Source organism: Lissotriton helveticus, chromosome 1_1 (genome assembly GCF_964261635.1).
Source record: "Lissotriton helveticus chromosome 1_1, aLisHel1.1, whole genome shotgun sequence".
In the NCBI taxonomy this organism is placed as follows: Eukaryota; Metazoa; Chordata; class Amphibia; order Caudata; family Salamandridae; genus Lissotriton; species Lissotriton helveticus.
The window spans coordinates 146,344,234-146,371,425 of NC_136057.1; the positions used below are offsets into that span (position 1 = coordinate 146,344,234).

Genomic DNA, 27,192 nt, shown 5'->3' on the forward strand with positions numbered 1-27,192 from the left:
TTCTTAAAACTTTGTTCGTTTCTTGTTTATTTTGTTGCATCTTGTTGAAATTACCGGCATCTGATACAAGTATATGACACTACAGATGTGCTGACAACCTTCAAATTGCTACTATTGTCAGACTGTAAAAGGTCACTGGGACCCCTATGCTGCACTTCAATGATGTATCTTTTGTAACATTCTAGACTGTTGAAAAGCCAATAAAAATTATCTAAAAAACCCCAATACAAATATGTTTTATTTCCACAAGACTGTGGTACAGATGTATAACCCCCAAGACAAGATGGTGCTCATCTGAGCTGAATTTCCAGTTACCAGTTAGAGCAGCACTTGTGCACAGGGACCAATCATTTTATTACATGTTAGAAGAATAGGGGACCCCTGTTCCAAAACTTAATATGAGTACAACGGTCTGTCAACAACCAGTTATGGGACGACAGAAGAAGGATAGGGACCACCTGCCTGCAGGCCCCAAAGTATGTGATCACACAATCACTACAGATAAGAAAAGAAAAAGCAAAATGGTGGACGTGTGAGTGCAGCTCATGGTCAAAACCACGGCTCGCTAAGCACAAACGAACATCACAAGTGCCCAAGATAGTGCCAGCTCTGTAGATACTCAAACTAACTCTCAATGAACTGCCTGCTCCAAACCACTCTTCCCCCACATACACCCTCACCTACTTACTATGTAGAGTGAGATGGTTTGCCCATCCTTCAAGTGGAAACTGCACTTGGTTGAGGGAACTCTGCCAAACTCTGCAACATACAGTTTCACAGGAATTTCCTAGAACACTGCTTCCCAAGGAAGGACTTGTACACACTGGCCATTTATAAAGCGATGGCAGAAATTATATAAAAAAGCTGTAGGTTATAAACTAAGGAAATGAACGTTGTGCTTCTGAATTCTCAAAAGTAGCCCAGTCTGACTTTCTGTATATCCACATTTGTTAAATTATTGCATTATTTTTATTTACATGTAGCAGTCGTGGCCACATTACACAAAGGCTTTAGTGGTCACAACCAGGCCACAAGTCTTGGTACATGCCTTCTGCACTAAGAGCAGGTAAGGTTTGGAAGTCTGACACTTCACTTTCTTTCCCACAGATGCCTCAGGATCAGATTCCCCATCAGTCGCCTTTGGTGTCCAAGGACATGGATCAACGTAATGCACAGAGCCTTGACCTCGGGTCCCACAACTCGATGAAGTCTCCATGTGATAAAGAGACCTGCCTGGATAGCATCAAGACTCCAGAGGATATTAAAGATTCCCCTTGGACAGAGCGTTGGTACAGCCAATTACAGGCCAGTCTGAGGCTAGCCGGTCTCCCACTCACTATGGACAGGACGAAGGAACCGAGAACAGGTAAATGTATGCGTCAATAGCCTCAATCTTTGCAGGGTACCAGTAACTTGGTCCATCCAATACATTGTCACCCTCCTTGACACCAGGATCTGGAAAGCACCATTTGCATATGGATGGAACCACCCAGTACATCGGAGCCCCAGAAGTCAAGCCTTGACAGTCATGTTGTTTTATAAGGCGATGTATGTGATTTTTTTCCAAAACACCCACATTTTAACACATCTTAAATGAGCATGCAAAATGTTATCACAAATTAGAGAATTCTGTGTTACTGTAATTACTTCCTTTTTGCCTTCTTTACATAGTGAGGACGGGCTAAGGTTTCCCAAGTTGACACTCCAAAATGTAGTCCAAAAAAAGTCACTTTTTCCTGACCCCTTACCTTGCCTCACACTCTGTTGGGCTCTTAAAGAGCACCTGTGTCACCAGGACAGTGTCTGTCCTTGTGAATAACATTAGATCAGGGCCCCTCAGCCATGGTGGCCACCTCCTGCTAGGTCTTTACAGTCACTTTTTCCAGTGCTGGTCTTTTATGTGATAGCCTAATGCATTCTGGTGGTTCTAGCTTTGCAATAATAAACAGTAGAAGGCCTGTCCCACTTGACACTCTTGTTTTTATTTTTATTTTTCAAGGGTTATGGCGGTATAAAACTTTTATTACCACCAACCTAGTATCTTTTGGCTATTCACACCCATACACGTGTCAAAAGCTAACAAGGTACACACACGATACAGATACAATTTGTCGTGATACCATCACCCACCAAACAGCTTTCGTGGAAAAAAGTGTGGAGAAGAGAGTGAGCCCCTCACGGAAGAACCGCAAATGGGGTTTTCTGGCTAGCAATTGCCAGTATACCCAATCATCATCATCGGTGACTCACTCTCATAACAGTGGAAAATGAAGACAAACACCAGAAAAAGACAGACAACATATAACAGTGCTTTTTCTCAACATCAGCCCCACAATCTGCTGATTGTTCATATCATAGCAAGTCAACATAAACCCTTGCTATTCTCATGTGCACGTATATCAAAAGAACCCCCCTAGTGAGAAAAGAAAACGTGAATCTCACACAATTAAAATAGAAGAGTTCACTGGCCACTCTGGATTTATTCTGGGCTGTGAATCCTTCCAACTTAAAAATGACTCACACCACGCAAAGTCTCAGGTGAATCATAGTCGCCAACATGTTTCGTTGCACTTATTTTCCGCAACTTCTTCAGGGCAAATGGGGGTTACCCACTTCAATTGCCACTTTCTTTCAAAACACACCTGGGGTTAGCGTCTCTCACGCATACCTGCTACCCCTCTCAATCGGTATGCCCGTGTCCTCAAGGATCACGTGTTCCTTTCGAAGACCCGCTACCGTCGGGTATTCCATGCTGGATCACAGGCACTTCTTGATCTCAACCGCCGGCGGTTCTTTTGATATACGTGCACATGAGAATAGCAAGGGTTTATGTTGACTTGCTATGATATGAACAATCAGCAGATTGTGGTATATAAATAAATAATACCGGATCTAGGTTTGACTGGACATAGCAATAACAGATAGCTCAATAAATAAGAGTCAAGATTCGAGGTAGTAGGAGTTTGCAGGTTTAATACAGCATAAAGGACAGGAACAGGACAACCTGCACAGGAATAGGATGGCAGGGCCCTGCAGGGGGGACAGGGAATGAGCGCGCTAACTTTAATAACAGTACACAAGCATATATACTAAAACAGTTGCAATTGCAATACATACAATAGGCGGAGCAGTGGGTGTGGTCAATAGCAGTCGCGAAAGATAAGGGTGAAAGTAGGTGTAACAAGAGGCGTATACATGGACATGTGATGTAAACGTAACAGAATATGTCATAAATGGGGCGGAAACATGGAGGGGGCTACCTAAGGAGCCGGGACCTCTAACCTAATGGTGCGCGCAAACTGACAATGACGTGTTACTAGGAGAAGCTGGGGGCTATGACTTCTGCGCTAGGAGCAGAGACTGAAGTCTGGAGAGTCAGGGCGACATGTACCTAACCCACTATCTAGTATCTGATGTTTAGAGAACATGTTGATATAAACTAAAAGTTATCGGGGTAAAGGCTAACAGACTCTAAGACTGGAGCATGCATTATTCTACATGTAGTGCGTGATGAAGAATATTAAATGACCATTAATACAGTATTTTCTCTTACATGGAGACGTAAAGACTAGACGATGACGGAAACTATTGATGCGATTCAGTAGCTTAGGAATGCAGAGAAGGAGGGCTGGACTGATAACTAGAATCATAACATACTCTTGGCAGACTCGTAGGCAGAGCCAGGCCGAGCCGGGCACTGTAAGGCAGGAAGTAAGTGAAGGGTCGAGGATACAGGTGGGGGCTGTATCGCTCCTCAGCGAGGGCTCAGGAGACAGGAGCTGAATCTGGTGTCCGGGCCCTTTTGAGGCCTAGAAACGGGGACTTTACAATGAAATAACGTGCACACTGAGAAACGTGGCAACGTAACTTTACATAGGCCTGATATTCATAGTATTCACGAGAACTGGAAACTGGCATACTAGGGATGGACACAACTGTAATTGCGTCTTTAATCGATCATGGGGAATACATATGCATATTAATCATGCACATATAACATAAGATGGGGAACACGTAGGGACACAGAACATGGCAAAATTTACTTTTCCACATTAGATTGTGGGGCTGATGTTGAGAAGAAGCACTGTTATATGTTGTCGGTCTTTTTCTGGTGTTTGTCTTCATTTTCCACTGTTATGAGAGTGAGTCACCGATGATGATGATTGGGTATACTGGCAATTGCTTGCCAGAAAACCCCATTGGCCGTTCTTCCGTGAGGGGCTCACTCTCTTCTCCACACTTTTTTCCACGAAAGCTGTTTGGTGGGTGATGGTATCACGACAAATTGTATCTGTATCGTGTGTGTACCTTGTTAGCTTTTGACACGTGTATGGGTGTGAATAGCCAAGAGATACTAGGCTGGTGGTAATAAAAGTTTTATACCGCCATAACCCTTGAAAAATAAAAATAAAAACAAGAGTATCAAGTGGGACAGGCCTTTTACTGTTTATTATGGTTTGAGTGGGGGGCGGCCTGTACCCTCGTCTTCCCCCTGAGGCTCCAGTTAATTGGACATGGTTCTAGCTTTGCTTCAATTGAACTAATTAGATAAACACACACAGCATCCATACTGACCTGAAGTGAGGCGGTCACCCTAACCTCAGCGCCAGCAGGTTCAAAGTCTCATCATGGACAGAAGGTTGAAGCCTGGATCATGCCACCATTCTCCCACGTTGCTGCAGCTCAGCATCCAGTGTCATGGGAGCGGCAGGCATACATGCATTGAGATATATTTCTTAGTGCGTGGGCATACCAGGGATCCACCAGGACCCCCCTCATTGATGGGCCTTCTGTTCTGATCTCAGGCGTGGACAGCTATAGGGTGGATGCTACCCGGTACATGCAGTGCCGTGCACTGGAGGTTATGTCATTGTGAGCTTCCTTCAGGTCTGCGTGATGTATTAAATGTTTTGTTTTATTACTTCAAGCTTTATCTGTTGTCCGTATTTGAGTAATAAAAAAAAAGGCTTGCAGCTGATGGATAACCACAGTGCAGAAGTAATAGAATGATGAAGGAGATGAGGGGATAATGGGTTACTTACTTGTTATAAGTCCTGCAGTTGGGTGCTATGTTTCTACCTGTGGTTTACTTTGCCATCTCATAGACGATTTAGGCTTTATAGTAACTGAGATCTCAGAACTGCCCTACAACTCAGATTGCTGTTATCTTTTTCTATCTGGGAGCCTGGCCCATAGGCAGGTGTGTTGTAACGGGTAACAGAACAGACAGAAAGCATAATAAAATGATTTTATATATAGCTTGAAGGTATGAATTCACTCGTCGTACCCAGGTGATCGCACCAGTTCTAGGTAAGAACTGACTCAAACCCAGGCCATCAGCAGGCCACGCTTAAAGCAAGGTTCCAACCAGTGGCGGCTCCTCCACGAAGGCAGAGGAGCAGCACCCCTATGAGCAGGCCAATAAGGAAAAAATTAAATAATAAGATCTCATTATTATTATCATTTTATTTTCCATCCTTGCTCAGCTGTGTAGGGGCAGCGCAGGGCAGGGCTGCTCTGTTCACAGAGCAGGGCAGGTGTGGTTTGCCCACTCCAAGTTAGCAAGAAGCTTTGGCGAGCCATCTCGGGCCGCCAAACCATCATGTGGCTTTGCATGTTCTCCGGTCAGGCTGTATTACAGACTGCGTGGAGAATATGCCAAGGCTCTCATTCACTGCCTTAGCGCTGAACCACGGCGCTCAGACCAATCACAAAGCTGCATTGCAGCATTGTGATTCGCTATGGGGAGCTTGGGAGCCGGGTGCTTCCTGCCCTGAACGAGGGAGAAGAGGAACAAGAGGCGGTGGCAACAGGTATGTGTTTTAATTTGTTTCTTATTCCCTCTGCCCCCCACCGCCATTAAATAACAACCGCCACTGGTTCCAACATAACAAAAGGAAACAGAGGAGCCTTAAGTGATGATCTTCCGAAAGAGTCACTGCGCTTTCAGCATAAATGGGATGATGCACTGGAAAAGCCTGTGATGAAGGCAGAATGGCGGAAGATTCATGAGGGGGTTCATAAAGGAATGTGTGCCGTTATCCCGCAGTCTTTTTCCCTGCAGGGAATCACAACGCGGTCATTCCAACAACCTCGTTGTGATTCCGCATACCTTTACTCCGCAAGTCGGAACAACGACTTGCAGAGGGGGGGCGCTGGATGTTGGACTGGTATAATTTGCTATTCCAACTCCAGTCTGTGCGGACACTCGGGAAGGTGTTGGATTTTAAATCCAACACCCCCCCTCCGCAAGTCGCTGTTCCGACTTGCGGAGTAATATTATGCGGAATCACAACGCGGTCGTTGTAACAACCGCGTTGTGTTTCCCTGCGGGGGAAAAGTTTTGTGGTAAACGTTGTTTACCTTCATTAAGTTACTCCACTACAATGTTGTACACCAGGTATATCTAACGCCACGTACACTACATGTAATATACCCCGCTTGGCAGGACTGTTGCCCTAGATGTCACACACAGGGGGGCGGAATTCATCCATATGATCTGGACTTGCCCCACATTGCAGTTTTACTGGGAGGAAGTACTGGGAAGACTAGGGCTGGAATATTACACATCATATTAGGACGGTGCTACTGGGCCTACTGCCAAATCCTTTTGTATAAATACTGATTCAAAAAAATTGTTTTATACAACGCTATGTACGTATTGTACAGAATGTACTATATTTACCGTTGAAAATGCTAATAAAAATATATATATATTTTTTAATTTTAAAAAGGAAACAGAGGTACAAACCATGATAAAGAAATACACCCAATATTTAACAAAGCAGGAAATATCACAACATAACAAGGTGCTCTTAAATTGGCTATCACACACATCTGGTATGCATTAGTTCAGGTCTTTACTAATGCGACCACTGATGTTTTCAGATCACTTTCGATTAAATGATTTTTAAAATCATAGTTGTCTTGAAGTGGTCTCAGATCCTTTTGACATTCTGGGCTGTTGAGTGGTTTCTGTCATCTCTTTGGCAGAATTCCTTCTTCCTGGTGGTGTAATTCACAGCCAATTTTGTAGATATATTTCTATTCATTTATATTAATTTTCCACTTTGGTTTTGAGGTGACGTGTAATTATGGATGTATCATTGTCACTTCTGGTTCTAGTAGGGCGCTTCTTTCACATTATCGTCCTTTATCGTTTAAGGATGTAGGACGAACATGAAGCAGCAATGCTTTGCATTCTGATGTGTCTTATGATCAAATTGGCTGATTGCATCAATGGCACACTACTTACGTAGATACTAATCAAATACGGCCAGGATTTATAACATGAATTAAAAAAAGTAGTACAGAAAAAAACTGATATTTACATTTAATAAAAAAAATACGAAGAAAAGAAAAGCACCCTTTGAACTAGCTTTGCAACTGAAGAGAAAGAACCTGTTTTATGCGGATGTCACAAATGTGCAGCAGCTTTGTGCAGGCCATCAAAGTGAAGGGATCTAATGGGTAAAATTGCCCCGTGATTGCCCCGTGATGTATGCTGTGGTTGGTGAAAGTGGAAATTTACCAGACCAATGGATGAAACATGCTGACTGAAAGCCTCTCTGTCTATGTGTATTCTGTAAGCATTTTGTAGGAAAAATAATAGTCTGGCAACATACCTAAAGCTGCCTCTAAGGCCAGACCTAAGAAAGTGACACTTTTGGGGTGCCGGTTTAGAGCGATGGTGCCTTTCCTTACTTCCCAAACATAGGGACGAACAAGAGATAATGTGTCGTTTGCAGCAAACACAGAGATACGACTTCCCAGCTGCCTTTCCCCGGTAAGCTATTGACGAGAGTGGTCTACCAACAATGTTTCCACCAATGGACTCCTTTTCTTTTCATACTGGCAATTGAACCCATAGTTCAGAGGATTCGACAGAAGGCAGGTCACGTGGGATCCCCATAGGCAATGCAGTGCATGCTATAAAACTCTATGATGATGATAAGATCTTGTATTTCAAAAATATTCGGGAGGCTCAGGTAGAGATGGCCCAATTGTTGTCCAGCTTTAAAAAGGCCTCTGCATTCATGTGGCCAAATCCTTTTGCTTACTCCTTTGCCAGCATGTATGTGGAGCCCACACTCCATTTCAGCGATTCTATGATTCGAGTGGCCCCTTGCACCTTTCGGTATCTTGGGTTCAAGTATACAGAGACACCCCTAATTTATTGGAAGGCAATCTCACACGTACGATCACAGCGCTGAAATCTCAGGTGGCCTTCTAGGTTACTTTACCCATTTTCTGTGGCTTGATGGCTGGCCTTTGCGAAAATGATGATGCTACCACGCCTGTTGTACCACCTCATGAACGAACCTATTGCAGTACGGGAAACTGCCTTTACAACATGGTTTTTACCACGTTGTACCTTTACCACACTTTCTTTACCACACATGTTTTTAGAACGCATCTGCTTTTACAACGTATCCCTTTACCACACATTTAAGGTAAGTTTGGGTCATTAGGGATCTTCTCCCACAAATACATAGTTTATATACATATATATATATATTCACTTAAAAAACCATAGGTTTCAAACTCGTTAGCACTTAAAAAACCTTTGAAATTCACAGAAAAAAACATAGGTTTAACACTCGTTATAGTTAGGAATTAGCATTTAAAAAACCTTTGAAATTCACAAAAAAACCATAGGTTTCAAACCAGTTATAGTTAGCTGAACATTTTACTCATACAAAACCATTGAAATTCCCACGTTATAGTTAGTTGAACTCACTATAACTTGCGTGCCCGCAATCCACTGCTGATGATGTCCCATATTACATCATTCATGACATGGTCAGTGACATCACTGATGACATCACTGATGACATCTCAAATGACATCACTGATGACATCACTGATGACATCATCCAGTGACTGTGTGTTTTTGTAAAGTTTAAATATGTTTTACATATTGAAGAATGAGTGGATGTATAAGTGTCTGGATGAAGGATTTAGTAGATGCGTGACTGACTGTATGAGTGAGTGATTAAATGTGTCTTACTGAATGCATGGGTTAGTGACTAAACTGTCTGAATGTGTGCATCAGTATGTCTGTTGTTGTGTAAGCTGCTGCATGTGTTGATCAGTATCTATATGAGTGGCTATATGGGTTATTGATTGGTTGACCAAGTAATTTTATGGGAGAGTAAGTGTGTGTGTGGGTGGCTGGGAGGTGTGTGACTCTGTGCATAGATGGGTGAGCAGTTGATTCACTAGGTGTATGGGATCAAGAGTTCATGTGGAAACAGCTGTATGGGCGGTTGACTGTGTGCATGGGTGTGTTGGTGAGTGAATGGATATCTCAGTGCTACATGTCCAAGTTAGTACATATGTAAAACACAGTGCATGTGAGATTTGGCATATATAAATGACTGTACATGAGAGCCAGTGATTGTGCGAGTGGCTGTGTGGATCAATGTGTACTTGTATCAGTGATTGTAAAGAGAGTAAGTATGTGTTAGTATATGTTTGAATAAGTAAGGTTTTGTGTGTCTAACTGTATAGATGAAGAAATGGGAGTGTGATTGATTCTTTGCATGACTGACTAGGTGTGTGAGTAACTCCATGGATGAGTGGCAGTGTGTGAGTGTCTGTATAGGTGCATGAGTGCATATGATAGTGTTATATTGATGAGTGACTGTATGTATGAGTGATTGTATGGGTGAATGAGTGGATGTGTGTGTAGACCTAGGAATCAGGGAGTGCGTATGTAGTAACTGATATTGGTGTGTCAATGGTTTTAACAATGGTAGTCTGTATTTCACACTGAGTGTATGAAAGGTTATATTAGAGTGTGAGGAGGTGCATCGTATTATCACATGAATGATGTCATCAGTGATGAGATCAGTGATGTCAATTGAGATGTCATCAGTGATGTCATTTGAGATGTCGTCAGTGATGTCATCAGTGATGTCACTGACCATGTCATGAATGATGTAATATGTGACATCATCATCAGTTGATTGCGGGCACACGAGTTATAGGGAGTCCAACTAACTATAACGTGGGAATTTCAATGGTTTTGTATGAGTAAAAAGTTCAGCTAACTTTAACTGGCGTGAAACCTATGTTTTTTTTAGTGAATTTCAAAGGTTTTTTAAATGCTAATTCCTAACTATAATGAGTGTTAAACCTGTGGTTTTTCAGTGAATTTCAAAGGTTTTTTAAATGCGAATTCCTAACTATAATGAGTTTGAAACCTGTGGTTTTTAATAGCAAATTTTTATAGCTATGAATTATTATAATTTTTTCTAATTATTCTAATATTCTATATTTTTGTAATATTAATTTTTGAATGTATTTTTCCTGTTTTTTTAAAATATTTAAACCCTGGAGCGCTCAGGGTGCGCGCACCAGTAAACGCAGCCGTACACGTAGCGTGAGAGCAATTCCCGCGAGCAAAAAAAATATATTTATGTATTTAAAGTAAATAATAATGGAAGACATTTAGTGGCATACTCATAAAAGTAGTATTTTTGATTTTTAAATACCGTATTTTAACTTTAAACACATTTCCGAAAATCGAGCAAAACGTCATTCATACACGCCTCGTAAGCGCCCCCGGAAGCGCCTCCGTAAGCGCCTACATATGTGCCGCATAAGCGCCCCCATAAGCGTCCCGGAGCACGTAGCGTAAGCGCGCGTCAAGCCATGTGACCTTAAAACAACACTTTTGATTGGTTCAGAACAGTTTTTTACACAACTATAGAAAGTCCCCACCCATTTCTCTCACTACCTCTTTGCAATTGCTGAGAGAACACCTCTTGCCTGTTTCTTATCTCATTTTTGAAAGATGTCTGCTTCCCAGGACCCCGCCACAGACTCTGATGTGGAATTCTTGCCTGTGGACCCCCCCAAAGAAAAGTTAAAGAGCATTTCATTTTGAAGTTCTTTACTTTCCCAGAGGGGGAAAAGAAATGCAATGCTGCAAAAGTAACGTGCCGGATATGTGACACAACTCTGTCATGTGAGGATCCCACCCGAAAGTACAGCTTTGGGAATGCCACCTTGATCCGGCATGTGGAAAGGAGGCATCCTAACAACTTTGCTAGGGAGAGCACCAAGGACCTGGCACGCAATCCCCCAAGAGATGGCGCCTCCACCTCCACCTCCACCGGAGCATCTTAATCGTCTGGGAGAGGAACAACACCAACTTTAATCCCCAACATACAGCCGGTGTTTGCAGATTTGAAAATAAGATGCAACCAGTGTGATGAACTGCTCTGCTACGGGGAGCAGAGCATTGAACTGATTGTTCGAAAGAAGGAGGAACACCGCTGCTCCACCCAGCCCTAATTTTTCTCCTTTATTTTGCTCCTGTTGAGCAGTTTTGCATTCCCTGGTTTTGTTTTTGTCCTGAAAAAAATCCCCCAAAAATATAAAATCGTTCTTAAAAAGTAGAAAAAAAATGTAAAAACAAAAAAAGAAGAAAAAAAAAGTTCTTTTTAGAACTACCTCCAAATCTCAAAAAAGAGCTATATTCATTATATATTGTGTCTTTCTTTTTTTCAATGAATGTGTACTGCATAAATGAATCGATAAAATGACTGAATGAAGGGGAGAAAGTGACTGAGAGAACAAATGACAGAAGGGGAGTGAGGGAAAGTGAGTTGTGAACGGGAGTGAGTCTTTGTGGAGTGAATGAAGGAGAGTGACAGGGAGTGAGGGAATGGAATGTGTAAAGGTGAAAAAAGGGGATTGATATTGAGGGAAGGAGGATAAAGTAATGGGAGTAAGAGTAAGGCAAGGGGAGTGAGGGAGAAGGAAGGGGGAGTGAGTGAGGGTGAGTTGATGACAGTGAGGGATGGATGGTGAGTGAAGGTGAGTGAAGGGAAGTGAGAGAGTGAGGGGACGGAGGGAGTGAGGGTAAGACAGAGGGAGTGAGGGAAGAGGAGTGAGGAAGTGAGAGGACAGAGGGAGCGAAGTGGAGTACGGCGAGAGAGGAAAGGAGAATGAGTGACAAAGCGAAGGAAGGGAAGAGAGGGGAGGGGAAGTGAAGCAGGGGGACTGAAATAAGTTGAGTGTGGAAGAGGTGAGAGAGGGGAAGGGTAGTGAACATGGGAAATTAGAATAAGTGAGGGAAGTGGAGTAAGGGAACGGGGGGTGAGGGAGGGTGAGAGAAGAGCAGTGAGGTTGAGGAAAAGAGTGATGGGAAACTAAATTTTGTTTGTCAAACTTACCTTATAAGTAATGTAAACTTAATTACATATTTTTACTAAATTTAATATCTGTGGAAGAGAAAAAAAGTAAGTTATAATATTTATAATATATATTTCAAAATACAAGATACAAGGCAGGAGATTAAAAGTCATAAAAGGGTACTAAGAGATAAAGTAGGAGTGAAGGAAACAGAAAGGGAAACAAAGGAACGGTGAAGGACAGAGAGAGGGAAAGAGAAATAGAGGGAGAGCAAATGACTGAGAGGATAATGAGGCGGTTAGATTAGTGACACAGAGGGAAAGAGGGAGAGAGAAATGAAGTGGAGGTGAGTAAGGGACTTAAGGAAAGTGAGTTAGCAAAACTAAATGAGGAAAGGGGAGTAAGGGAAGGGGAGTGAGTGAGAGGGAAAGGGGAGTGAGTGAGGGTGCGTTCACGACAGTGAGGGATGGAAGGTGAGTGAGGGTGAGTGAAGGGGAGTGAGAGAGTGAGGGGACAGAGGGAGTGAGGGTAACAGAGAGGGAGTGAGGGAAGAGGAGTGAGGAAGTGAGAGGACAGAGGAAGTGAGAGAACGAGTGAGTAAAGTGGAGTAAGGTGAGTGAGGGAAGGGGAATTACTGAGGGAACAAAGAAAGGAAAGAAGGGGAAGGGGAGTGAAGCAGAGAGACTGGGAAAAGGTGAGTGGGGAGGAGAGTGAGGGGAAGCGGAATTAAGGATGGAGAATGAGGATAAGTGAGGGAAGTGGAGTAAGGGAACAGGGGTGAGGGAGGGTGAGAGAATGGCAGTGAGGTTGAGGAAAGAGGGATGATAGAGGGTGGATAAAGGCGAGTGAGCATAAGACAAGGGAAGTGAGGGAGTGAGGAGATAGAGGGAGTGAAGAAAGGAGTGAGAGAAGGGGACTGAGTGAGGGAGCAAAGAAAGGTAAGTGAGGGAGTGTTGGTGAGTTAAAGGGAGTGAGCGTGAGGGAAGGGGGAGTGACAAAGTGAGGAGATAGAGAGAGTGAGGGTAAGAGAGAGGGAGTAAGGGAAGGGGAGTGAGGATGTGAGAGGACAGAGGGAGTGAGAGAAGTAGTAAGTGAAGTGGAGTAAGGTGAGTGAGAGAAGGAAAATGAGTGAGGGAGCAAAGGAAGGTAAGAGAGGGGAAGGGGAGTGAAGCAGAGGGACTGAGAGCAGGAAAGTTGGGGAGGGGAGAGAGGGGAAGGGGAGTGAAGAAATGGGGAATGAGGGGTAGTGAGGGAAGTGGAGTAAGGGAACGGGGGTGAAGGAGGGTGAGAGAAGGGCAGTGAGGGTGAGTGAAGGGAAGTGATAGAGGGTGGATATAGGCGAGTGAGCTTGAGACAAGGGCAGTATAATATATATTTCACAATACAAAATACAAAATAACTTGTATAATATGTTATATGATTTATTTTGCTGTTCTCAGAATATATTGAATTTCACTAAAAACAGTGAGTTCAATACTACTCATCATATGACAGCAGGGGAAAAAAACACAATCAAAAAGATTGTGTTTAAAAAACCCATACAACGTTTCAATAAATAATGTAAAACTTAGAAAAAAACATATCTTAAATGTTTTTTCAAACAACAACTAGTTACGTACATTTCAACAATCACAAACTAATAAAACATTAGTATGTCATTATTATACTCTCAAAGTAAAATATAAAAACATATATTAACAACATTTACCCGAAATACTCATTTTTGATTCACTTACTTTTCCACAAGGCCAAATAGTATATGAAAAGTCCTTTTTTTGGAAATTACTTAATAGTACTTTAAAACTTTTATTTACCCGACTTTCTGAATGAAAAGCTCCAACATCTATTCGATCATCTAACAATAGTTATATTTCCACCTCTGGCTCACTCATGATCAACATTTCCTATAATACTGATATCACTCACTATGTGATACACTTACACTACCTCTATGGGAACTACAAGTTTTTTATTATCTTGATCATTCTCACTCACAAAGTAATTTTGAACAGCAGACTAACTTTTATTAACTGCTCTAATCTTCCTAGGCCAATTACTTTTCCTAAAATTTGGGTTGTAAGAACACTAGGTAAGAATTTTATAAGTCAAAAGGCAAACGTTGTTTGAAAGTCAATTGAGTATCGTTACAATAAGTCCAGCCTTTTTGACGTTTTAAATAAGCTGTGTAATGTAAATAATGTTGATAGCATTGCAGAGTAATATTGGGTACAGACCAAGGGGCAGATTTATGAGGCCCTTGCGCCTCTTTGCGCCGCAATTGCGTCACTTAATGTGACGCAACGGCGGCGCAAACAGTGCGCCCTATTTACAACGTGACGCATCTAGGAGATGCGTCACGTTGGAAAGCCCTGCGCCATAAGGAGGCGTTCCTGCGCAGGGGGGGGCGTTCCTGCGCAGGTACGCCTCCTAGAAGTGGCTGAGTGAAATCTATGAGATTTCACTCAGTCACTTTCTACGTCAATTCCTTACGCCTGCTTGAAGCAGGCGTAAGGGTGACACAACATGCATTGAAGAGGTGGCCCCTGTGCATTGCAGGAGTCATGTCGCACTTGCGACATGACTCCTGCAATGCGCCGCCCGTATGCCGAGAGATGCGTCACGCATCTTCACTGCCTTGCACCATGGTGCGCCGCATTGTAAATGCGGCGCACCATGGGTGGCGGAGCAGTGGCGCACTGTGGCGCACATTAACTGGCGCATCCCTGGGGATGTGCCAGTTAACATAAATCTGCCCCCATGTTTTCATTTTCTTCTCTAACAAGATTATTAAAAGACATTGATTTGCAGTCTGGTAAAGTCAAATATATAAATCGTTCAATGTCTATTGTAGTACTACTTGAAAAGGAACAATTGTCGAAGTCATGCTGCCATTTATAAGAAAGGCCAAAATTATTTTTAACATCTATACCTTCATCTTGCAATACAACAAGCATATACATTAGAAATTCCAGACAATCTTGCTGAATATTCTGTGAAAATTGATTTAGACCAGAACATATGTCTAAAACATTTCGAATATCAGAAACACTTTCTATTTTTATTTTATCACTGCTACATTTCTCAAACACAGTATTCAACAAACAACAAAATCTTTGATCCCGATTTTCAACAATCTGCTCTTGTAAAGTTTGGAGAAAAAAAACAACATTAACCACTACATTAGCATAGCAGTTGACACCAGAACTGTTTTCAAACTGAAATCCAACAACATCTTCAACAGAATCCTTTTCCTTTCTGCTTACAATTACTGGTTCATCTAGTTTTTTTCTTTTTGCTACAACCTCGCTACAATTTTTCTCATTTCTTCTTTTTTGGCCTACCACAGGCTCTTCAAATAAAGGATATTGAGGTAAATTTGGAGCATATTCTCTTCTTAACCTATTATACTCTTTCACACAATTTAGATCTGCACTAATCTTTGTCTCATCAAAATCAATCAAGTATAATCCAGATAAAGTTCTGACTCGAGATAAAGCAACATATGCCATACCCTCCTTGAACACAGAACTTCCAATATTCACCAAAGCACTATCTACACTTAAACCTTGAGATTTATGAATAGTCACCGCATATGCCAAACAAACAGGAAACTGTTTTCGGCGGACATATAAATCTTTTTTCTCTGATATGGAATTCCTGCCTGAGGACCCCCCCAAAGAAAAGTTAAAGAGCATTTCATTTGGAAGTTCTTTACTTTCCCAAAGGGGGAAAAGAAATGCAATGCTGCAAAAGTAACGTGCCGGATATGTGACACAACTCCGTCACGTGGGGATCCCACCCGAAAGTACAGCTTTGGGAATGCCACCTTGATCCGGCATGTGGAAAGGAGGCATTTTAACAACTTTGCTAGGGAGAGCACCAGGGACTTGGCACGCAATCCCCCAAGAGATGGCGCCACCACCTCCACCGGAGCATCTACATCGTCTGGGAGAGGAACAACACCAACTTTAATCCCCAACATACAGCCGGTGTTTGCAGATTTGAAAATAAGATGCAACCAGTGTGATGATCTGCTCTGCTACGGGGAGCAGAGCATTGAACTAATTGTTCGAAAGAAGGAGGAACACCGCTGCTCCACCCAGCCCTAATTCTTCTCCTTTATTTTGCTCCTGTTGAGCAGTTTTGCATTCCCTGGTTTTGTTTTTGTCCTGAAAAAAATTCCCAAAAATATAAAATCGTTCTTAAAAAGTAGAAAAAAAATGTAAAAACAAAAAAAGAAGAAAAAAAAAGTTATTTTTAGAACCACCTCCAATTCTCAAAAAAGAGCTATATTCATTATATATTGTGTCTTTCTTTTTTTCAATGAATGTGTACAGCATAAATGAATCGATAAAATGACTGAATGAAGGGGAGAAAGTGACTGAGAGAACAAATGACAGAAGGGGAGTGAGGGAAAGTGAGTTGTGAACGGGAATGAGTCTTTGTGGAGTGAATGAAGGAGAGTGACAGGGAGTGAGGGAAGAGAATGAGTAAAGGTGAAAAAAGGGGATTGATATTGAGGGAAGGAGGGTGAGGGAGGATAAAGTAATGGGAGTGAGAGTAAGACAAGGGGAGTGAGGGAGAAGGAAGGGGGAGTGAGTGAGGGTGAGTTGATGACAGTGAGGGATGGATGGTGAGTGAAGGTGAGTGAAGGGAAGTGAGAGAGTGAGGGGACAGAGGGAGTGAGGGTAAGACAGATGGAGTGAGGGAAGAGGAGTGAGGAAGTGAGAGGACAGAGGGAGCGAAGTGGAGTACAGTGAGAGAGGAAAGGAGAATGAGCGACAAAGCGAAGTAAGGGAAGAGAGGGGAAGGGAAGTGAAGCAGGGGGACTGAAAGAAGTTGAGTGTGGAAGAGGTGAGAGAGGGGAAGGGTAGTGAACATGGGAAATGAGAATAAGTGAGGGAAGCGGAGTAAGGGAACGGGGGTGAGGGAGGGTGAGAGAAGAGCAGTGAGGTTGAGGAAAAGAGTGATGAGAAACTAAATTTTGTTTGTCAAACTTACCTTATAAGTAATGTAAACTTAATTACATATTTTTACTAAATTGAATTTCTGTGGAAGAGAAAAAAAAGTAAGTTATAATATTTATAATATATATTTCAAAATACAAGATACAAGGCAGGAGATTAAAAGTCATAAAAGGGTACTAAGAGATAAAGTAGGAGTGAAGGAAACAGAAAGGGAAACAAAGGAACGGTGAAGGACAGAGAGAGGGAAAGAGAAGTAGAGGGAGAGCAAATGACTGAGAGGATAATGAGGCGGTTAGATTGAGTGACACAGAGGGAAAGAGGGAGAGAGAAATGAAGTGAAGGTGAGTAAGGGACTTAAGGAAAGTGAGTTAGCAAAACTAAATGAGGAAAGGGGAGTAAGGGAAGGGGAGTGAGTGAGAGGGAAGGGGGAGTGAGTGAGGGTGCGTTCACGACAGTGAGGGGTGGAAGGTGAGTGAGGGTGAGTGAAGGGGAGTGAGAGAGTGAGGGGACAGAGGGAGTGAGGGTAACAGAGAGGGAGTGAGGGAAGAGGAGTGAGGAAGTGAGAGGACAGAGGGAGTGAGAGAAGGAGTGAGTAAAGTGGAGTAAGGTGAGTGAGGGAAGGGGAGTTACTGAGGGAACAAAGAAAGGAAAGAAGGGGAAGGGGAGTGAAGCAGAGAGACTGGGAAAAGGTGAGTGGAGAGGAGAGTGAGGGGAAGGGGAATTAAGGATGGAGAATGAGGATAAGTGAGGGAAGTGGAGTAAGGGAACAGGGGTGAGGGAGGGTGAGAGAAGGACAGTGAGGTTGAGGAAAGAGGGGTGATAGAGGGTGGATAAAGGCGAGTGAGCATAAGACAAGGGAAGTTAGGGAGTGAGGAGATAGAGGGAGTGAAGAAAGGAGTGAGAGAAGGGGACTGAGTGAGGGAGCAAAGAAAGGTAAGTGAGGGAGTGTTGGTGAGTTAAAGGGAGTGAGCGTGAGGCAAGGGGGAGTGACAAAGTGAGGGGATAGAGAGAGTGAGGGTAAGAGAGAGGGAGTAAGGGAAGGGGAGTGAGGATGTGAGAGGACAGAGGGAGTGAGAGAAGTAGTAGGTGAAGTAGAGTAAGGTGAGTGAGAGATGGAAAATGAGTGAGGGAGCAAAGGAAGGTAAGAGAGGGGAAGGGGAGTGAAGCAGAGGGACTGAGAGCAGGAAAGTTGGGGAGGGGAGAGAGGGGAAGGGGAGTGAAGTAATGGGGAATGAGGGGTAGTGAGGGAAGCGGAGTAAGGGAACGGGGGTGAAGAAGTGTGAGAGAAGGGCAGTGAGGGTGAGTAAAGAGGAGTGATAGAGGGTGGATATAGGAGAGTGAGCTTCAGACAAGGGGAGTATAATATATATTTCACAATACAAAATACAAAATAACTTGTACAATATGTTATATGATTTATTTTGCTGTTCTCAGAATATATTGAATTTCACTAAAAACAGTGAGTTTAATACTACTCATCATATGACAGCAGGGAAAAAAAAACCACAATCAAAAAGATTGTGTTTAAAAAATCCATACAACATTTCAATAAATAAAGTAAAACTTAGAAGAAAACATATCTTAAATGTTTTTTTCAAACAACAATTAGTTATGTACATTTCAACAATCACAAACTAATAAAACATTAGTATGTCATTATTATACTCTCAAAGTAAAGTAATATAAAAACATATATTAACAACATTTACCCGAAATATTCATTTTTGATTCGCTTACTTTTCCACGAGGCCAAATAGTATATGAAAAGTCCTTTTTTTGGAAATTACTTAATAGTACTTTTAAACTTCTATTTACCCGACTTTCTGAATGAAAATCTCCAACATCTATTCGATCATCTAACAATAGTTATATTTCCACCTCTGGCTCACTCATGATCAACATTTCCCATAATACTGATATCACTCACTGTGTGATACACTTACACTACCTCTATGAGAACTACAAGTTTTTTATTATCTTGATCACTCTCACTCACAAAGTAATTTTGAACAGCAGACTAACTTTTATTAACTGCTCTAATCTTCCTAGTCCAATTACTTTTCCTAAAATTTGGGTTGTAAGAACACTAGGTAAGAATTTTATAAGTCAAAAGGCAAACGTTGTTTGAAAGTCAATTGAGTATTGTTACAATACGTCCAGCCTTTTTGATGTTTTAAATAAGCTGTGTAATGTCCTGATGTTGTAGAAGGACCATCATGGAAAATAATTGCTGCAGTTACAAAGGTTCTTCCTGAAATTGATAATTGAAAAGCCACAACATTTTTAATTAAAGTTGTCAATTTAGTTCCATCAGGTCTACATCATTGGAACATTAAAATTACATACTGTCCATATCTTTGTATAAATAATGTTGATAGCATTGCAGAGTTACATTGGGTACAGACCATGTTTTCATTTTATTCTCTAACGAGATTATTAAAAGACACTGATTTGCAGTCTGGTAAAGTCAAATATATAAATCGTTCAGTGTCTATTGTAGTACTACTTGAAAAGGAACAATTGTCGCAGTCATGCTGCGATTTATAAGAAAGGCCAAAAATATTTTCAACATCTATACCTTCATCTTGCAATACAACAAGCATATACATTAGAAATTCCTGACAATCTTGCTGAATATTCTGTGAAAATTGATTTAGACCAGAACATATGTCTAAAACATTTCAAATATCACAAACACTTTCTATTTTTGTTTTATCACTGCTACATTTCTCAAACACCGTATTCAACAAACAAAAAAATCTTTGATCCCGATTTTCAACAATCTGCTCATGTAAAGTTTGGAGAAAAAAACCACATTAACCACTACATTAGCATAGCAGTTGACACCAGAACTGTTTTCAAACTGAAATCCAACAACATCTTCAACAGAATTCTTTTCCTTTCTGCTTACAATTACTGGGTCATCTAGTTTTTTTCTTTTTGCTACAAACTCGCTACAATTTTTCTCATTTCTTCTTTTTCGGCCTACCACAGGCTTTTCAAATAAAGGATATTGAGGTAAATTTGGAGCATATTCTATTCTTAACCTATTATTCTCTTTGACACAATTTAGATCTGCACTAATCTTTGTCTCATCAAAATCAATCAAGTATAATCCAGATAAAGTTCTGACTCGAGATAAAGCAACATATGCCATAACCTCCTTGAACACAGAACTTCCAATATTCACCAAAGCACTATCTACACTTAAACCTTGAGATTTATGAATAGTCACCGCATATGCCAAACAAACAGGAAACTGTTTTCGGCGGACATATAAATCTTTCACAAGCAAAAATCGAGCAGAACAACGACTCAATTGTTGTACTTCTTCAATTCCATCAAATTTAATTTTCAAAAATTCAATTTCATCTCTATTTCGATAATTCACAAAATCAACAACATGACCCATTGCTCCATTTACTAAACCTCTTTCCACATGTAAATTCCGTCGTAAAATTATACGACAATTTAAACATGCATATAGACTCTTTTCAAAACCAGCAGTTTTAGATATTGTCTTCTCTAAAGAATCCAATTTTGATTTCAACTTTTCTGACAAAATAATAGTAGCTCCTTCATGCTCTATTTTATCAATAGCTTCCAGTTTTACAATCTCTTGATTTTCTAACTTTAACATTTTGTTGTTGAAGATTGAACATTCTTGCAGAGTTGGTGTGAGAAGTTGGCCTGATATATGATGTTTCCAATTCTGGAACCACCTTGTATCAGTCCAAACAACCCTTATGGTGTCTGGTTGTAAGTCAACCTTATTATACAAGCTATCCTAGGGGTAGCATGGACTAAGCAGCCTAAAGGCTTAACTTATGAGCCAGGGCTACCTCCTCCCTCTCTATTTGGAGTTTGACAGCCCTCATCCTGGCTCTGTGTTCTATCTTCTGAGAGGAAGTCATCCCTCTCTGAGATTCTCTTGAGGCACTAGAAATATGAGAGTCCCCTGATGGAGATCTCACTCTTCTGTTGCCTGGGAGAATGTGGTTTTGGAGTCTGGGGAGGTGCTGGCCCTCTCCATTCCCAAGTAGGTCTAAGTTGGCCTGGTTAAGCCTGGCAACTATAACCTGGTTACCCCTCTGATCCTGATCTTCAAGGTCCTCTCTATCTGAGTCCTCTTCTTCCTCCTCTTCTACCTCCTCATCTTCCTCCTCTGGAGTGGTATCAGTTACAGGGGGGTTCACTCCATCTCCTGTTTCTAAGGGAACTGCATTCGCCTTTTCTAAGTCATCCTGTTCTAGAATGGCTATCAGGGAAGGACTGGTGGGACTTCTGCCCCTTTTTAACCCTCTTGAGATGCACAAGGCAACCAAGTCTTTGTGGGTTAGCTTGTCATAGCTGGAAGTTGCCTTGGTAAGGTCAACTGTCACAGGAACAGACCCTGAGGCTTTTCCTGTGTCAGACATGACTCTAGTGTGGTGTAAGTGATGCACCTACCTACACTAAGTGTTTCCCTACTGTACCTTGCTAGTGAGTTGTAGTCAGGGCGTGATAATCCATTTAATCTACAACTACTAAGTTCAGTAGAACTTAAATATGCTAAGCTTTTGATTTATATGTACCTAGAGGTACTTGATGTGATCTTTCAATTTGATAAAAAGATTGCAATGGTAAAACAAACAGCAAGCTCAAATCCGCACCGCTGCTCACCAATGTGAGAAGTTGGCCTGATATATGATGTTTCCAATTCTGGAACCACCTTGTATCAGTCCAAACAACCCTTATAGTGTCTGGTTGTAAGTCAACCTTATTAGACAAGCTATCCTAGGGGTAGCATGGACTAAGCAGCCTAAAGGCTTAACTTAAGAGGTCGTGTTAAGCGAGCTGTTTTACCAAATACAATCCTGTAATATCAAATGAAAGGACACCACACAAGTATATATTATAAAAATATATGTATTTATTACTAAAAACAATCCCCAGTATTCTTTATGAACAAAGGGGCACAAGCGTTAAATCAAAAGCACAGTATAACATACAAAGTTGCACAATTTTGGATGAGGCCTAGGGGCCACTCAAACCATATACTAAAAAAATGGTATAAGAGATACCAATCGATCAGTGGTTAGGCCTAGGGCCTAGGGAATCGCTGGGAGCAGTCGGGACAAGCAATGCTGAAGTCAGGAAAAGCCCGCGGGATTCGGGTGCAGTGCTGAAAGCACAAGCATGTACCAATGTTAACCAATGGTGCGTAAAAGTTACACAAATAGAGTTTAAGGACACTTCCGCTGAACCTAGGAAGACAAAACTTTAGACACAGACCCTAGAGGTGTGTACCAGTGTGGGAACACCGGCGTTGCAATGTTACCTCACCCACAGGAAGCGGGTGCATAGGGTCGAAGTTGAGTCGGGTTTCGTCACGCAGGTTCTTGGTGCTTTGAGCTGAAAGGGCTGCAGGCGAGGTGAAGGAGAAGTGTCCGGTGGAGTCTAAGGGTGGACTCAAGTCGAAAAGTACCTGAAAGCAGAGGGGACAGAGTCTGGGTCACTCAGCAGTGACCAGTGTGGAACCAGGACGGAACCAGGCAATGTCGGGTGCAGTCAGGTGGTTGTCGAGGAGCTTCTCTCCGCTGTCACGTGGGCTCTGGGGCATCTACGACGTCCAGGAGCGGGTCACGATCTGTCCCACGCAGGCTCTCGCCGTCGGCGCTGTCGGCTTCAAGATTGGAGCAAACAACACTTGGCAAAAGAAATCCATGTGAAACCGGGAGATTGCTTCTCACTCGAACCAGGAGGGTCAGAGTGGGGGCTCCTTTTCAGGGGAGCTGGTGCAAATCTGGAGTAACCAGAATCGCAAGTCGTATTTCAAGTTTCGTCGGCACAGGGGCCACAAGCCAGCTGGCAAGTGACCGGGCCAACACGTCGAGCCAAAAGAAGCAGAAAGGGCCCCACGCAGCACTCGTCGAGTGTGGAGGGCTGAACTTCGGTGCAAGAGTGACTCAGGGCTGGGGCTTCTCAAACCCCGGTGTACAGCTTCGAGGGTCACTCGTGGGCTGCACGGTCAGCATCTCGTGGTCTTTTCAAGATGGCGTGCCCCACGCATCCGGTCGCCTCCACGGGTCTTAGCTCTGCAGGGACTGTGGATCGGCCTGTTGGAAGTCAGGCAAGCTTGATCTCGTCGATCTCTGTCGCTCGAGTTCCGGCGGGAACTGCAACAAAGCAGACATCGATGGCTGGATGGTGCCTGTTTGCACAGGGTGGTCACTCCTTGACCACAAGGGAGATTCTTCAGTCTGATAGGTCCCCTCCTATGGGTGGGACCCAGGAAGTGGTCCAGGCCGTGCTGGGCTGGAGTGCTCCAGAACCGGTTTGGCCAGATTATGCAAGGGGCAGCCTTGTGCTCCCCATGCAGTGTCTGGTTTCTTTCAAACCTCCCTGCTACAATCCACTATCTCCTGTCTGGGGGGTGTAACACCACCCTGCGACAGGAAACCCTTTGTCCAGGCCCCCTTGCCTGATTTTCGGACAGCTGCAGGGGGTCAGACCTGTGTCTGTGGCAGAAGCATCCATTTTGTGGATCTGAGGCTCTTTTAAAATTAACCGCATTTCAGTAAAGTAACATGTCTTCTCCCTCTAGAGGGGTGGAATGCTATCCCCGTTGCCAGAACTGGCGAGGGGATAGTATTCCAATTCGTATGACACCTTACACGACATGTTTTGATAAAGCCAAACCAAAGTTGCTATATAACCGCGAGGATTATAATGCACTTAATAGTATATGGTATGGCATTATCCTGAAACAGCTTAGGGAGTTGTTCCCGACAGCTGCAGACAGGCTCAGATCATGCTAGAGCTCCATCTCACATTAAACCACGCACTCTGCCTCCAGGATTGATGAGGCCTTCCATAGGAGTGGCTCACAGGTTTTTATGTGTCCAGATATAGGTTTAGATATAGGTATACTATACCTAAGCAAGAGGTGATTACACCACCTTGCCCAAGCTGAGTGATCAGCCAGTTGTGTCAATTTAAGAACCAGCCAGGGGTGGCAAAAGATATGCTGCAGCCCCTGGTAGGCCTTGGTGGCACCTATGCCCTGAGCACCTATAGTGCATGGTACAGGGGCTGACAAGGAGTCCATTTCCAATTGTGGTATGTACCTATAGCACATGTATTAATAATTTAGAGAGAGAACAGCAGGCTGGGGGTCTGATTAGCAGGCCCACAGCCTCAGTAGTCGAAAACCAGTGAAGCAAAAAACAAAAATTTGGGTTGACCATAGGATAGCAGACCCTACTCTCCTACACCCCCCCCCCCCCCAAACGCAGGGACATTAAACTAACCTTGACCAGATAAGTCTTCATGTTCTAAGTGGAAGTACCTGGAGAGACCATCTGCATTACCATGGTCAGTCCCTGGGCGGTGCTCCACTGTAAAGTCCATCCCCTGTAGGGAAATGGACCACCTGAGCAGTTTGGGATTTTCACCCTTCATCTGATTTAGCCACAAGAGGGGCTTATGGTCTGTCTGAACTAGGAAGTGAGTACCAAACAAGTATGGCCTCAACTTCTTCAGGGCCCAAACCACAGCAAAAGCCTCCCTCTCAATAGCTGACCAACGTTTCTCCCTGGGGGTCAGCCTTCTGCTAATGAAAGCAATGGGCTGGTCTTGACCATCTTGATTAAGTTGTGAAAGCACAGCTCCCACCCCCAACTCAGAAGCATCTGTCTGTACAATGAACTGTTTGGAGTAGTCAGGACTCTTCAGGATAGGTGCAGAGCACATGGCCTTCTTCAGGTCATCAAATGCCTTTTGACAGCTAACTGTCCACTGAACCTTTTTTGGCATCTTTTTGGATGTCAAGTCATTTAATGGTGTCACAATGGACCCATAGTTTTTCACAAACTTTCTGTAATACCCAGTCAGGCCCAAGAAGGCTCTGACTTGTGTCTGGGTAGTTGGAGGAGCCCAGTCCTGTATGGTCTGGATCTTGCTCTCCAGTGGCTGAACCTGACCTCCACCTACTAGGTGGCCCAGGTACACAACCTTGCTCTGCCCTATCTGGCACTTGGTAGCCTTGATAGTCAGGCCTGCCTTTTGCAGGGCCTCCAGAACTTTCTTCAGGTGGATCAGGTGATCCTCCCAGGTGGAGCTAAAGACAGCAATATCATCTAGATATGCTGCACAAAAGTCATCCAACCCAGCAAGGACTTGGTTCACCAACCTTTGGAAAGTGGCAGGTGCATTCTTCAAACCAAAGGGCATTACCACAAACTGATAATGTCCACTAGGGGTAGAGAATGCTGTCTTGGCTTTTGACTCTTCAGCTAGTCTGATCTGCCAGTAGCCAGCTGTCAAATCAAATGTGCTCAGAAACTTGGCAGCAGCCAATTTATCAATGAGCTCATCTGCTCTTGGAATGGGATGTGCATCTGTCCTAGTGACAGCATTGAGACCTCTGTAGTCCACACAAAATCTCATTTCTCTCTTTCCATCTTGGGTATGAGGTTTTGGCACAAGGACCACTGTGCTTGCCCATGGGCTCTCTGATGGCTCAATCACTCCAAGCTCCAACATCTTTTGCACCTCAGCCTTTATACAATCCCTGACATGGTCAGGTTGCCTGTAGATCTTATTCTTCACAGGCAGACTGTCACCGGTGTCCACCTCATGGGTGCACCAGTTAGTTTGACTGGGTGTGAGTGAAAACAAATGTCTGTGGGCTTGCAAAACTTGTCTGCACTCCATCTGCTGCTGGTCAGTGAGGCTGCCTGCCAAGGCTACTCCATCAACTGAACCATCATCAGGGTTCTGAGAAAGCAGGTCTGGGAGAGGGTCACTCTCTTCCTCCTGTTCCCCATCTGTGGCCATGAGCAAGCTCATGTCCTCCCTGTCCACAAATGCTTTCAAACGATTTACATGGAGCACCCTATGGGGGCTCCTAGGGGTTCCAAAGTCAACCAAGTAGGTGACTTCTCCCTTTTTCTCAATGATAGGGTAGGGTCCAGTCCATTTGTCCTGGAGTGCTGCTGGGGCCACTGGCTCCAACACCCACACCTTCTGCCCTGGCTGGTACTCAACCAGAACAGCCTTTTGGTCATGCCAAGCTTTCTGTAATTCTTGGCTTGCCTCCAGGTTTTTGGATGCTCTCTCCATATACTCAGCCATCCGGGAGCGGAGACCAAGTACATAGTCCACAATATCTAGCTTAGGCTTTTTGAGAGGTAACTCCCATCCTTCCTTCACCAAACATAATGGACCCCTCACAGGGTGGCCAAACAAAAGTTCAAAAGGGCTGTAGCCAACCCCCTTCTGTGGGACCTCTCTGTAAGCAAAGAGCAAGCAGGGTAAAAGGATGTCCCATTTCCGCCTGAGCTTCTCTGGTAAACCTTTTATCATTCCCTTGAGGGTCTTGTTGAATCTCTCCACAAGCCCATTGCACTGTGGGTGATAGGGTGTGGTAAACTTGTAGTTTACTCCACACTCCTTCCACATTGCTTTTAGATATCCAGACATGAAGTTGGTACCTCTGTCTGATAACACCTCCTTTGGAAAGCCCACTCTTGAGAAAACTGCAGTGAGGGCTTTTGCCACCACAGGGGCTGTGGTAGTCCTTAGGGGAATTGCTTCTGGGTACCTGGTGGCATGATCCACTACCACCAGTATAAATCTGTGCCCAGATGCTGTTTGAGGATCCATGGGACCCACAATGTCTATTCCAACACGTTCAAAGGGTACCCCCACCACAGGTAGTGGTATGAGGGGGGCCTTTGTTGTGCCACCTGACTTACCACTGGCTTGGCAAGTAACACAGGAGCGACAAAACTCCTTGACATTTTCTGACATATGAGGCCAGTGAAAGTGTGGAACAAGCCTGTCCCAAGTCTTGTTCTGGCCTAAGTGTCCTGCAAGGGGAATATCATGGGCCAAGGTGAGAAGGAAACCCCTAAACTTCAAAGGTATTACCAACCTCCTGGTTGTACCAGGCTTGGGGTCTCTAACCTCTGAGTAAAGGAGTCCATCTTCCCAATACACACTATGGGCACCTTGGGCATTCCCTGCAGCCTCAGCAGCAGCTTGCTGTCTGAGGGGTTCAAGTGAAGGGCAATCTAATTGGGCCTGCCCCAGG

General features: G+C 43.4%; 1 protein-coding gene across 1 annotated transcript in view; it reads left to right on the forward strand.

Annotated features, from left to right (window-relative positions):
• The window catches only part of LOC144759950 (carnosine synthase 1-like), a 356,368-nt gene that overhangs the window by 34,198 nt on the left and 294,978 nt on the right, over positions 1–27,192 (forward strand). The window contains exon 2 of the mRNA XM_078646510.1: positions 1,108–1,366. Coding sequence (XP_078502636.1) covers positions 1,108–1,366 — 259 coding nt within the window. The remainder of the gene's footprint in view (positions 1–1,107; positions 1,367–27,192) is intronic.